The 13,872-nt window shown below is 40.2% G+C and overlaps 1 protein-coding gene and 1 long non-coding RNA gene across 12 annotated transcripts in view; one reads left to right on the top strand and one right to left on the bottom strand.

Annotated features, from left to right (window-relative positions):
* Nucleotides 1–13,721, top strand: part of LOC144314054 (uncharacterized) — a 51,116-nt gene extending 37,395 nt beyond the window's left edge. The window contains exons 4-5 of the long non-coding RNA XR_013379717.1: nucleotides 9,946–11,120; nucleotides 13,347–13,721. This is a non-coding gene — a long non-coding RNA (uncharacterized LOC144314054). The remainder of the gene's footprint in view (nucleotides 1–9,945; nucleotides 11,121–13,346) is intronic.
* Nucleotides 1–13,872, bottom strand: part of SH3RF2 (SH3 domain containing ring finger 2) — a 132,403-nt gene that overhangs the window by 65,570 nt on the left and 52,961 nt on the right. For all 11 annotated transcript variants that reach the window (XR_013379710.1, XR_013379711.1, XR_013379713.1 and 8 more), the window contains exons 3-4: nucleotides 5,532–5,801; nucleotides 2,480–2,575 (exon numbers count right to left, since the gene is read on the bottom strand). Coding sequence is in view for 5 of the 11 variants with exons in the window: in XM_077897700.1 (XP_077753826.1) it covers nucleotides 2,480–2,575; nucleotides 5,532–5,801 (366 nt within the window). In the remaining 6 variants the exon portion in view is untranslated. The remainder of the gene's footprint in view (nucleotides 1–2,479; nucleotides 2,576–5,531; nucleotides 5,802–13,872) is intronic.

Raw genomic sequence — 13,872 nt, 5'->3', positions numbered from 1 at the left:
TTCTGCAAGATTTTTGCGCATGTTACCTCCATTCCCTCAAACATGCTACCCTCCATGCTCACCTACGTAGTTTCTAATCATCTGTCTGATCTTGGCTTAAAAGGCATTTGCTGACCCCCTTCCCACAAAAGTTGCACATCATTCTTTCCTTCTCCTATTTAGTTCCCTCTCCTTCACTCTTTGTATCATTCATTACAATTTGAATTGCTTGGTTAATGTCTGACTTTACAATCCCTGAAAGTAGGGACCCATATCTGTCTGTATCTTTATTTTATTTTTTAAAAATATTTTATTTATTTATTTATGAGAGACACACAGAGAGGCAGAAACATAGGCAGGAGGAGAAGCAGGCTCTAAGCGGGAAGCCCGATGTGGGACTCGATCCCGGGACGTCAGGATCACACCCAGAGCCGAAGGCAGGAGCTCAACCACTGAGCCACCCAGGGATCTTTGTCTGTATCTTTAGACTTTAGCCTAGGACCTGACTTAGCAGGTACTCAATGTAAAATGAGTTGAATGATTGAATATACATATATATATAGGACAGGGGTCACACTGAATGGATTTGTTTTCTAAATTTTTTCTCCTTATTCACTTGTTAAGGTAATTTTTTTTTTTTTAACAGAGTACCTCTGTGTTAGTAGCCTATGCAGTCTAAGCAACACCTGCTTAGTGTTGGCTTAGACCTAGCAGTCTAAGCCATCAGGTGTTTAAGAGAAGACAGAGACAACTGAGTGGTCAACTAGTGGTGACATTTTATGGAGGAAGCAGGTTTCTAGTTGATCCTTGTAACCTGAGTGAGATTTGAACAGGTGGAGAGGATCGGGTGTGTGTGCCTCAAAGGGGCCTCAGGAAGAGAAAAAGCACTGGTAATGAGAATATTGTTTACTAGACACTGTTAGAAGACCAGCCTCTTGGGACCCATCCTCTTTCCTTCCATTTTCCAGTCTTTCAACATTGGAAGAGCTATAGAGAATCTTGCAGGCTGGATAGTGTTCTGGGCATACCATTTGCTTCAAACCTGTTTTGGCTCTTAAGAATGAGAGAATTGGTCTCTTTATCTCCAACTATGTCTCTGTTTTCACCCTATCTTCCTAGATGGTGGAAAGCATGCCTTTTACTGTTCTCATAGCACCCCACTTCTCACTTTTAATGCTTTATGCTTGGTAAGCATCCAATTAATGCAGTTAAACAATGGAAACTCTCTTTTAAATTTGTAATGATCTGCCTCAAGCTAAGGTGAGGCTCAAGGATAGAGAGGTTAGGAACTCCAGATTATAGTATTATTATACTTGAGAAATAAGTAGATATAGTCTAGCATGTGCTCTTCCTTTGTTTTCTTTTTAAAGTAGCTTAAAAAAAATCCAGAAGGAATATATGCTCATTTCAGAAGATTTATAAAATATAAGTTGGGAGGGGCAGTCCGGGTGGCTCAGCGGTTTAGCTCCGCCTTCAGCCCAGGGTCTGATCCTGGAGTCCCGGGATCGAGTCCCGCGTCGGGCTCCCTGCATGGAGCCTGCTTCTCCCTCTGCCTATGTCTCTGCCTCTCTCTCTCTCTGTCTCTCATGAATAAACAAATAAAATCTTTAAAAAATATATATAAGTTGGCAGAAGACAATGAAAATATCTAGATTTTCATTATCTGGTGATCACCACTGTTAATATTTTTGCATATACCCTTCCAGTCCTCTATCCATTTATATATACACACACATATGTATAAAGCTAGTTTCATACAGTTCCAATTATTTATCATGGTAAAAAACATATGACAAGAATTTACCCTAGTAGCCATTTTATTTTATTTATTTATTTATTTTTTAGTAGCCATTTTAAAATATAGGATGCAGTAGTGTTGAGTATATTCATATTGTTGTGAAACAGATCTTCATGACTTTCTGACCTTCTAAATCCAGAACTCTATACCCATCAAATTTTATTTACTTAGCAACAAATCATAAACCTCTTTCCATAATTACTAAATACTCAGTGATATTTATATTCTTCTTTAGAATTATTTTAATGGGTATATATTTTTTCATCACCATAATTTTTAAAAATGAAATCCTTATTGGATATTTAGATTATTTCTTGTTTTTCACCATTATGCACAATGCTATGGCGAACACCTTGTACATATATTTTTGCATACTTGTTCGAATATTTCTTTACAATAAACTCTTGGATGTGGAATTGCTGAATCAAAAGAGATATAGGTTTTTCATGTTATTGATATGGGTTTATTTGAGTTTGAGCATGAGAAATTGCACAATTCACACTCCTACCAGCAGAATAAAAAGGCCCATTTCCCCACACTCTTGCCAGTACTGGGTGTTATCTTCTGGCATCTTTTCTTTGGAGACTTTAGTTACTTCTGAAATAAGCCTTCTATCAAAAAGGCATTTCTCTCAGGTGTCCCTGTGGCACATGTGTATTTCAGGGTAAGCGTATATCAGATGCAGACTTAATACTTACGTACCTCTACAAACAAGATCGGGAAGATGCCTACTTGATCCCCTAACTTGCCTTCTGCCCAGTTCTCATCCACTCGGCTGATCACAGTGATGATATCATCCTGAAAGAGACAAAGTCTCAAGGTCAGCATTTGCTCTCGGTTTTCAGGTGGCGAAAGCTTTCAGTGGAGATCAGAGTGGAATCCCAGATGGTGTAAGGTGCAAGAAATGTAACTCTTTCATAATTTATTTATAAAATCTTCCTCCATTAAGGGCAGTATTTGGGTCACCAAGACCATAAGAGGAGTAGAAATAATTTGGAGGAACAATGGGATCCAATAGAAAATTTGGAAATGTTTCTAATTTTCAATCACCAGCAGAATCTGGGTGTTAGTTTATATTAATTTTATGGAGAAATCAATATGGGAGCCACAGGGAGATAGATTTTTAGCTTAGCAAAAGGCAGAATAAATTTCATTCTAATTTTGAAGACTTTGCAGAACCTATTCAACTTTAATTTTTTTTTATCTTTAAGTAATCTCTACATCCAACATGGGGCTTGAGCTCACAACCCAGATATTAAGAGTCGCATGCACCACTGACTGAGCCAGCCAGGCACCCCTACTCAATTTTTAATGTATCAAATGTAAGGTGTCTTTTTACTCAAAATTTTCTTGTTATAAAAGGTGATAAGTAGATTTGTAGAAACATTTGAAAATACAGTAAACAAAACAAATATTGTACCACAATATAGATACAGCCATTGTTAACATCCCTGTTAGCACATTTCCCCCCTAGATTCTTTTCTATGAAGATAAAACATATCTGTTTTATATACTATATATATATATATATATACATATATATGTATATTGATTTTTTAAAACTTTGCTGAAAACATACACTGGTTCAAGAGCTATAGAACATTTCCAGCACCTACAAGGTTCCTTTGTGCCCCTTCCCATCACCCAGTAAGAACTAACCACTATTCTGACTCCTAGTGTGTGTATATGTACACATTCATTCAGCCCATCCTTATATTTCATCTATAAGAAGTCATACAGGACACACTGATTTTTCACTGTATACCATACCAGGAATGCCTTTCCACTTCCATACCCATTCATCAGTCCAAATCTGAATATCCATCCTTCTCAGTAATTTAGATGAATCCAAATCAAAGTTCATTACTGCACTGTACCTTTTCTTAGCTTTCTCTGTCCCTATCACAATTTAGTTACACATTTATAGTTATGATTTCTTAAATACCTGTCTACCGCATCAGACTATAAACTCCATGTGCTCAGGGTCTCTGCTCTGTTCATTTCTGTGTCCCCAGCACCCAATACAGTGGTTCCCATTTAGTAGTCACTCAATAAATATTTCTCAAAGAATGTGTGCATGCATAAATAAGGGGATACGTGAGTAAACTGCACAATTACCTGAGATAGAAAACACTAGGAAAAGAACATCTTTGAGGAGGAAGATCTAGGGTTTAATTTGGACCTGCTGAGTTAGGAAGATCATGAAATTTCCTAGTGTAGTCTCAGCCTTCCACAGCTTCCAGAATGGATCAAATCCTCTCTTCTGGTTCCTGGGTCATAATTTCCCATTCATGTGTCTGTTCCTTTCACTAGTCTGCCAGCTTTGTGAAGGTAGGAACATTGATTTGTCCTTTTTTCCTCTGTGGACAGCTTGGCACATGGATGGGTTCAATGAGCAAATGAGCAGATGGAGTTTTTGCAAATTTTGCAAATTCCCAAAGAGGGATAAAAATGCAGATACCTCCAGTGGTGTCTCCAGAGCTCAGTGTTTAATGCCTGGCCACAAAGTAAATGGTCAATAAATATCTGTGGGCTTGAACTGCCATTCTTCTAAGCATCACTCCACAAGGGACTCAGTCTGAGGTGCCAAGACAATAATGCTCAGTATTTCAAAATATGGAGGACAGTGAGGTTATCTAGTTTGAGACAATCTGAATCAAATCTCATTTCTGGGAGTGGTGGAATAAAAATGTTTGACAAAATAAAAGACCTTTCCTAAGTTTCCATACCAGATCTACTTCTAGTATCTGGTGTACTTAGCATAAGCAGCAAAGAGTGAAAATCACCCCAACTTTGGCCTTTGTGAGAGAATTCGAATGTGTAAGGAATAATAAATATGGAATACACAGAATTAAAGTAATCTAGACTTCAGTAAAAGTGTTGTTACTGGACAGCTCGGGTGGCTTAGCAGTTTAGTGCCGCCTTCAGCCCAGGGCCTGATCCTGGAGATCAAGTCTCAAGTCCGGCTCCCTGCATGGAGCCTGCTTCTCCCTCCCTCCCTCCCTCTCTCTCTCCCTCTCTCTCTGTCTCTCATGAATAAATAAATAAAATCTTTAAAAAAAGTGTTATTATTTGCACATGGTGAGAAATTATCTGATAAATAAAAGAGGCAAAAAAAATCTTAGGGTAATTAATATGCTTGGAAAATAATATCTTGTAAGAGGTTATTTATATATAAAGGCATAATTATGTTATTGTGTGTTTCTGGAGTGCTTTGAATACAATGTTTACAATTAAATAGAATGTTGCAAAGAGTAGAATTAGGTACTCAGAACTTAGTCAGCAAGAATGTCCTCACAAATACATGGTAAAGATAGTAAGAGCTCTATTTTGCCCAGCACAGTCAAACTGTATTTGTAAATTTCTGTCCACTTATCTGTCTCTTCTACTACTCTGCCTAAGGGCAGAGACTGTGACTTTTTCATGCTGCATCCCCCAGGGCCTGTGAAGAAGAGGTGCTCAAAAGTGACTGTAGAATGAATGAATGAAGATGTGAATACTTATTTTTGCAATTGTAATATAAAAGGTTTAAGGATTTTCATCAAACTCTTACTAGTAGATTTCTTTGGCAACTTCCATTTAGTTTTGAATGGTACAAACACACAGTACATATATATGCACACGTACATACATAGAAACATTTATGTGTAAAATAGGTACACATTTTAAAAATCAGCAAGTATTAAACAAGTCCAGGTTCTGCTACAGTCTCTGTGTAGTTGCTGGTGACCTCTACGGCTGCCCAGAATCTTACCTTGAGGAAGGTCAGGCAGTCCTGGTTCTCACTCTTGTCTTTGTCTCGTAGGTCGAAGTTGTAGAGGGCCCGGCACAGTGGGGGTGGCTGGGGAAGTTGTTTGATGACTTCCACGGAGCTGGCTGGGAAGATGCCACTGACTCCATTGATCTCCCCCTGGTACCAGTTCTCATCCAGCTGTCTCCGGAGAAGGATGACATCTCCCTTATTAAACCTCAGGTCACCAGGATTCTGCCCTCGGTAATTGCATAAGGCCTTTGCTCGAGGCACCTGCAGTGTGGCACAGACCAATGAAATATGTCCTTAGTTTATATGCTCAGGGGACAGAAGATAGAACATTGATAGCTGATTACTGAGCACTTCCTTTTTTTTTTTTTTTTAAAGATTCTATTTATTCATGAGAAGCACAGAGAGAGACAGAGAGGCAGAGATATAGGCAGAGGGAGAAGCAGGCTCTATGCAGTGAGCCCCATGTGGGACTTGATCCCGGGACCCTGGGATCATGCCCTGGGCTGAAGGCAGACGCTCAACTGCTGAGCCACCCAGGTGTCCCAAATGAGCACTTCCTATGTGCTAAGGGTTGGATGCTTATTACTCCCTTTCCTAAGTAGGGCAACTGAGGCACAGTGTGGTTTAGTACCTTGTCTAAGAAGACACAGCAGGGAAATAGTGGATTTCCTAGTTTCAGAGTCCCTGTTCTTAATCAATATGCAGGGAACAGGATTTTGGACTTGACTCCATAACTATGTGAACTTGAGTGAGTCAGTGACTCTCTCTGGAGCCTGCATACTAATTGGGAGAATTCTGGCTCTACCACTTTCCTCTCATGTGACTATGGTCAAGTCACTTAATCTTTCATAAATCGTATCCATCTATAAAATGGGGTAAAAATAGAATATGTACTTCATAAGGGTAGTCTTGAAGACTAAATGTTTTTAAGATCTTATTTATTTGAGAGATAGAGTGAGGGAGTGAGAGAGAGCATGAGTGGAGAGAGAGGGGCAAAGGGAGAGGAAGAAGGAGACTTCTCTCTGAGCAGGGAGCCCGACACAGGGCTTGATCCAGGGACTCTGGGATCATGACCTGAGCTGAAGGCAGACACTTAACTGACTGAGCCACTAGGTGCCCCTGAAGACTAAATATTTATAATGATGCATTTAGCATATTGCTTGATAAATAGTATGGGCTCAATAAATGACATCTCTTATAATCATCATCTGTAAGGAAAGGTTATTGATACCAGTTTTACCTATTCCTCGGTGTTGATGGGGAAAAAAACTGAGGTGAAAAGTCCCAGAAAATTCAAAGTGCTATATGAGGTGCACTGGGCTGCCTCAGTTGGAGAAGAATGCAACTCTTGATCTCGGGGTTGTGAGTTCAAGCTCCACACTGGGTGTAGAAATTACTTAAATCAATAAATAAGTTAATATAAAAAATAGGAAAGAAAGAGCTATATGCGAGTGATGTAACATATTTTGTCTTCAGTCTCCTCTACAAAGTGTAAACCTCATGAGTGTTTGGATCATTAGGAAGCACTGAGACAAAGAATTAGTCAGAAATCAGTCATCACTTAAAAAAAAACTCAGCTAAAGAACTATCATTTGTTAAATTAGTTGTCTATCTAAATAATTGTTTCAATCAAGTGCATCTTTTTTTTTCCTAATTGAAACAGGTTTCTACATGCAGAAACAGTTTCACTTTGGTCTTGCTTGAAGTCAGTGTGGCAAACTGAAAGTTCTCCTAACTTATGTTTACTAGCCCTTCAGTGTCACCTGGGTTTGGATTTTACTTTGTGCTTTCCTCAGCAGTGGGGTGAAGCAGTCCCCTCTCTCGGGGGTAGTCTTGCTATTCATAAGGGGATGTAAGCAGGCAGTATAGTATTTCAGTCTGCGAGAAACTTCCGAGTCTGCGATGTTCATTTGAAAAGGAGTATCAAGCAGTTTAGGGGTAGAGACAAGCCCTGAACAGTCCCTTGCTGATGGGATGATAAAGCAGTGTTTTTCTGCTGGTCCCTGGTCCCTGGATAGAGTAAGGAGGGCCCAGGGAGATAGAAAACCACAGGTACACAGCTCATCCTAGGGAAACGAGTGGACAAGTGAGCGAAGACATGTGTACTAGGAGTCTTAGCATGGTGTTGTGGATATCATAAATGGAATTGGTTGAAAAATTATGGAAAATCCTAAGTCATTAAAATTATGACACTGATCTATAATTAATAAAATTGCCAATTACTCATAATATATACTAAATATAACAGAAGAGGTTAAAAAGTTATGTTTTTATTATAAATGAGAACTAGGCTTTCATTGTAAATATATATGTATTTTTTAAAATTTATTTATTTATTTATTTATGATAGTCACAGAGAGAGAGAGGCAGAGACATAGGCAGAGGGAGAAGCAGGCTCCATGCACTGGGAGCCCGATGTGGGATTTGATCCCGGGTCTCCAGGATCGCGCCCTGGGCCAAAGGCAGGCACCAAACTGCTGCGCCACCCAGGGATCCCTATATATGTATATTTTTATCTGGATGGCTATGCCAGCATTTTAAGAGTAGTTACTGCTAAGTGGTGATATTTTTTAATATTAAAAAAATGGTTTCCCTAAGTGCTTAGCCATGTTTTCTAACTTTTCTACAGTGAAATAATTGTATCGTCTACTAAAATTGGACAGTAGAGGGGTGTGTGGCTAGCTCAGGCAGTAGACCATCTGACTCTTGATCTCTCAGTCATGAGCTTGAGTCCCACATTGGGTATGGAGATTATTTGAAAAAAATTGGATAGTAGAAAGAGAATGAATGAAACTGGGGAATGAGAACTGAAAGGTATGAGAGAAATTTAGGAAGAAAATAAGCCAAGCTGACTAGGATCAACAAGCCAAGCCAACTACCTTTTTGGTTTCTTATCTGAGAAATACGCAAATAGAAGTAGAACGAAAGCACAGGATTGCTGAAGAATGATCTGAATCTGTTAGATTCCTAGGGCTGGGTAGATCAGGTGCAATAGTTGTCCCCTCTTTCTTCCAATTTTCCATTGTAATATAAATCACATTTTTGGGGTACATGGCCACCTGGAACACTGGTCACATTTTCCAGCCTCCTGGGGCAGCTTAGTTTTGGCCAATGGGGTATATATAAGCAACTTTTAGGATGTGTCATTCCTGAGAGAGACTGATTTTCTCTTTCCTGCATTTGCCATGTGGAATGCAGACATGATTGCTGGAGTTGTAGCTGCCATCTTGAACACTGAGGATGAAGGTCACACTGAATGAGGGAAAGAAGTTACAGAGCTGCCAGACAATTCCTAGACTACCTTTACTTCCAGTCTTTTGTCTGGAAGCAAAATAAACATCCATCTTGCTTAAGGCACTGTTAATTTGGATTTGTAAAAAGCGAAAGAACAAGAAGGAAGACTGAAAAAAATTGAGAGAAAGAACTGAAGCCCCTTTGGCTTTGCATAATAACAATAATACCAATGGCTAATGTTCATGAGTGTTCCTTTCCATGTGCTAGGTACTCCACGATAGATCTTATTTAATCTCATGACAGCCTGTTATTAGAAAACTGGGCATCAGAAAGGTTAAAGGAGTGGCCCAAGTTCATGAAGGTAGATGGTGGTGGTTTAAGATTTGAGATTGGGTTTGCCTATTCCGAAGAGCTCAAGCTCTTAACCACTCAGACAGTGTTTTTCAAAATAAAGTCTGTGGTTCACCTATATCACCTATATCTTCCATGATGGAAGATATAGGTGGAAGATGGAAGATGTCCAAGATGCAGATTCCTGGACCCCCACCCCTGACCTATTTGACCAGAATCTCTTGGCTGCATTTTTTTTAAATTTATTTTTTATTGGTGTTCAATTTACTAACATACAGAATAACCCCCAGTGCCCGTCACCCATTCACTCCCACCCCCCGCCCTCCTCCCCTTCCACCACCCCTAGTTCGTTTCCCAGAGTTAGCAGTCTTTACGTTCTGTCTCCCTTTCTGATATTTCCCACCCATTTCTTCCCCCTTCCCTTATATTCCCTTTCACTATTATTTATATTCCCCAAATGAATGAGAACATATAATGTTTGTCCTTCTCCGACTGACTTACTTCACTCAGCATAATACCCTCCAGTTCCATCCACGTTGAAGCAAATGGTGGGTATTTGTCATTTCTAATAGCTGAGTAATATTCCATTGTATACATAAACCACATCTTCTTTATCCATTGATCTTTCGTTGGACACCGAGGCTCCTTCCACAGTTTGGCTATCGTGGTCTTGGCTGCATTTTTACCAAGCTCCTCCAGGCTCCAAATTTGATGCCCCTGGTCTGCTTTATATGTTATTCTAACTAAAATGGGAGCAATGGAGTTGTGATGTAGGTTTTGTGAATGGCTAAACTGCCTTTTTCTCTTTCTTTTCTGGAAGACATTCCAGTGCAAGTGGCCACATATTTTAATGACTACTGAGCAAGCATATTAAAACTGAAATTGCATACAAAGTGCTTAAATCTCTGCAAAGATGCGTGGACTTTGAAACCCTGAGATAGAACTAAGTGCCTGACCAACTTCATCTTTCCTCCATCTCCCCTCAGTACAGATAAGTATTGTGGAACTGTATCATAAATTGATTTTAAACATCTTCTTTCTCTTCAATCTCCCTTGGTATCTCAGCTCTACATTCATACTTATAGGAACCACTGCCTTCCTGTTGTAAAAATGGTTGGATTGGAGCAGGGGCAGGGAGAGAGGGAGAGAATCTGAAGAGAGGGAGGAAATTAACATTTATTGTGGTACTGACCGGCCACAGAAATGTGCTTCACATTATAGCTCTACTTCACTTTCTGTGTATTATGTCATTCATACGAACTAAAAATCCTCTGAAATAGGTGGCATCATCCCATTGTATTGATGAAGAAATAGAAGTTCTGAGATATTCACCATTCATACAAGGTCACACAGCCAGTGTGACCGACTGGCTCTTGTGACCTCAAGGCCTGGTGCTTCTCTCATTCTCATTCCTTTTCATCCAGCTGAAGTCACCAAGTATGTTTTTCCATCATAAAACTCATTTGGGCCTCTGTTTTATAATCAAAATCTGAATAGAGTGTGAATGCAATTTGCTTGCTGCTGGCTGTATTAGCATGAATTATTGAACTCCAGAGCCCTCACATAAAAGCTAAGCACCTGAAGAGACTCAGCTGGTTGATTCTATCCGGTTCTCAACTGTTCTCTCAGGGGAAAATGACTCGAGTTCCACATCAGCTACCACCCGTTACATTGTTGGTAATAGCTTTTATCACCCACAATTGTTTTCTGCCTCTACAGGTGTAGGTGGGTGGGGAAATGCAGATAAAGTGGGTGTGGAGGTCTCAAAGCCAGGTCGTTACCAAACTCTTTTTCTTTGTGTTTTTCTGAAAGCCAGATAATCCAATGCGAGCTTGTATGTGCCTGAAGAGCTTTCCTTTTCTATGATTCAAAAGGCTCAAGTTTTCTGCGGTTCTGTAATTTGTCTATTCATTTGTCACCGCACTGGGTCTGAAAGCCACAAGGACGGCTTTGGATGGAGGGATAATGTGTGAAACCAAGAAACAAGGAAACAAGGTCAGGCAGACACATTAGCATAAAGGCATGTTGTAGAAATGAACGCTAGTAGTAAAATTACGGCAAGCATTCCTTCTCTGAGGAACCACCTGTTTGCTCTCTATCTTCTGATGGGCCTGTTATTCATTCTGGTCACACCACACACATAGGGGTTTGTGGGCCAGGCCAGCCACAGTACCCAAAACCCCTAGCATAGTGCTTTGTATGGTGCACTCATCTGCCTCCAGTGGGGTCAACTAGAATCTTCTCTGAGGTTTAACATATAGATGCTCTCTTGGATCATGAGCCTTGAGGAGGTAAACCTTGGACTACCAATGGTGATGTTTCCTGAGCAGTAGGACACATCTTCTTGAATGAAGCTGCAAAAGGCAGCAGAAAGAGATATAGATAGATAAGAGACTTGACAATAAAATTTGAATGCCTAGGTCCAGCTGTGGCTTGAAGGATACTTAGTTAATAAATAAGACCATATATATAATGTTTTGTTTATTACTTAAACTACTTGGGAGTTATTTTCTGACACTTGAAACTAAACAAGTCCAGACAAGCACATATTAAAAACCCGGAAACAAGACTGCATAACAGTGAAATACCCAAATAGTAGAATCCAGAAACAGCAGGAGGTATAGTTTGCCAATGAGCTCTGAGCTTATTTCCAACTTGAAAATAATAAAGGAGGCATGTGGACTGATAACAGGATAACAAGAGAAAAGGAGCCCAAGTGGAACAGAACCACCACAGTACAAGGGAAAAGGCTGAGCTGGGAAGAGAACCCCATTTCTTACTATGTAATGAGCTCTTTGCCATGCACTAGTGACACTTCCCCGTGGTTTAGAAAGGATTTGGCCTGGTTCTCTCTACTCCTGGCATCAGGTGGGGCCAAAATCAACATGCTGAGCTAACTGCTCACCTCCCTGAGCTGGTCATGAGATCAACCATCTTTGGAGAATGGAGCCAAGAAAAAAACATCCCAGCCTTTGGCTCAAGTTATTATTCACTAGGCTATGGGTTCTCATTGGAGAGTTCAGGATGTGTCTCTAATGCATCTCTGTATCTGTTTCTGAGACCTGCAGACGAGGTGTTTGATAAATGCTCAAAGAATGAATGATATTGTGAATTAATCAAGAAATAGCCAGAAATTGGCATTCCGGGAAGAGAAGGATACATGCAAGGTTAATAAATATGACTGATAATAATAATTTGAAAGTAGGTTTATTGGCATAAGCTGGAAAATAAAAATGGGAGTCTTGGCCATATTTTCCAAATTGTCCTGATTTTTAATAATTGGGTGTTACATACATTCAAAAAAGTGTTCCATACTCCAGTTCAGGAAATGCCAACTTAAAGTCATATAGGTTTCTTTGCTGACTGGCTTCTCAGAAGCTTTATCTGCCCATGTGATTTTATATTTGCATCTGGACCACTTTGCAGGATTAACAGAACAGGCCTTGGGAATGCTGGGTAGGATAAATGTGATTTTACTCTACTAGTGAGACAAAGGGCCAACTAACTGTCGTGGATCCTAACTTCCTACTTGCTGCTTAGCCAGTTGGGCCAGAATGCCTCCCTCCCTCCCCATAATAATCCTTTTGGAGCAGATTTTGGGCAATGGAGACTATGTTAGAAAGTTCTAACTGGCCCTTGTGCACACATTTTGTCTTCCCTGGTGAGAAGGGAGAACCAACCCCCCAGTGCTCAGCAGGATCAAGACCGTCTGCTAGTTGGGGGCTTGAGATCACCAGAGGGTTCACAGAATTATGCTCTTCCTAAGTGGAAGTCCTTGAATCTGGTCATTTACATTTGAGGCTGTATGAGATATCAGCCTGGGAATATCCTGCCTGCTATGAGATATTCTATGTGAATTTCTTTTCTTCATAGAGAATTTTACTTTTTTAAGGGAGACACAAGGCTGCAATAGAACACCAATGTTCGCATCAAGTAGGATGTTTGTGTGCATTCTGGCTTTTGTAACTTTGACCAAATCACTTAGCCTTCATGATCCTTAGCTTAGGTCATACACAAAATGGGGCTGGTACTACACCTCTCTGTGCAGCACCGTCAACAACTCTGGGTTATTCAGACCCTGCCTATTCCAATGAAAGGTTTGGTAGTTGACCTGGGAGATGACCTCTAAGCCCTGGGTATATCCTGTCTGTTCAGAGAGATTTGGTTTACTTAGGGCCTTGGGGCATACCAGAGAGTCTAAGCTAACAATGTGATTTACAGCTTGGAGGCTTGAGTCATGTGATAGAACGCTGACGTCTCGAGGAGCTGGAGACTCAAGTCAACCACATGCCTACCTGACCAACCTCCAATAAAAAGCCTGGACATCAAGTCTTGGATGAGTTTCCTTGGTTGGCAATACTTCATGTGTGCTGTCATGCATTTTGCTGAGTCAAATAAGTGTCTGTACAACTCCTCTGGGAGAGAACAACTGGAAGCTTGTGGCTGGTCTTTTCAGGACTCTGCCCTATGTATTTTTTTCTGATTCTGACTTTAATATGTATCCTTTCACTGTAATAAACTGTAACTGTGAGTGTAGCAGCTTTGCTGAGCAGTTCTGTGAGCCCTTTTAGTGAATCATTAAATCTGAGGGGGGTCTTGGGGACCTATGAACACACTTCCTCCTGGGTTTGCTAGTAGGACAAATGTGATAAATCACAGAATTTTGTAGAATGTTTGGCAAATAATAAGTGTTCAATAAATAAGGATGCTTTGAGATTTTCCCCAAAGGAGGAGAGAGGAGTAATAA

The sequence above is a fragment of the Canis aureus genome, chromosome 5 (assembly GCF_053574225.1).
Source record: "Canis aureus isolate CA01 chromosome 5, VMU_Caureus_v.1.0, whole genome shotgun sequence".
NCBI lineage: Eukaryota > Metazoa > Chordata > Mammalia > Carnivora > Canidae > Canis > Canis aureus.
The sequence above is the reverse complement of the archived record's forward strand: the minus strand, read 5'-3'. Positions and strand labels throughout refer to the sequence as shown.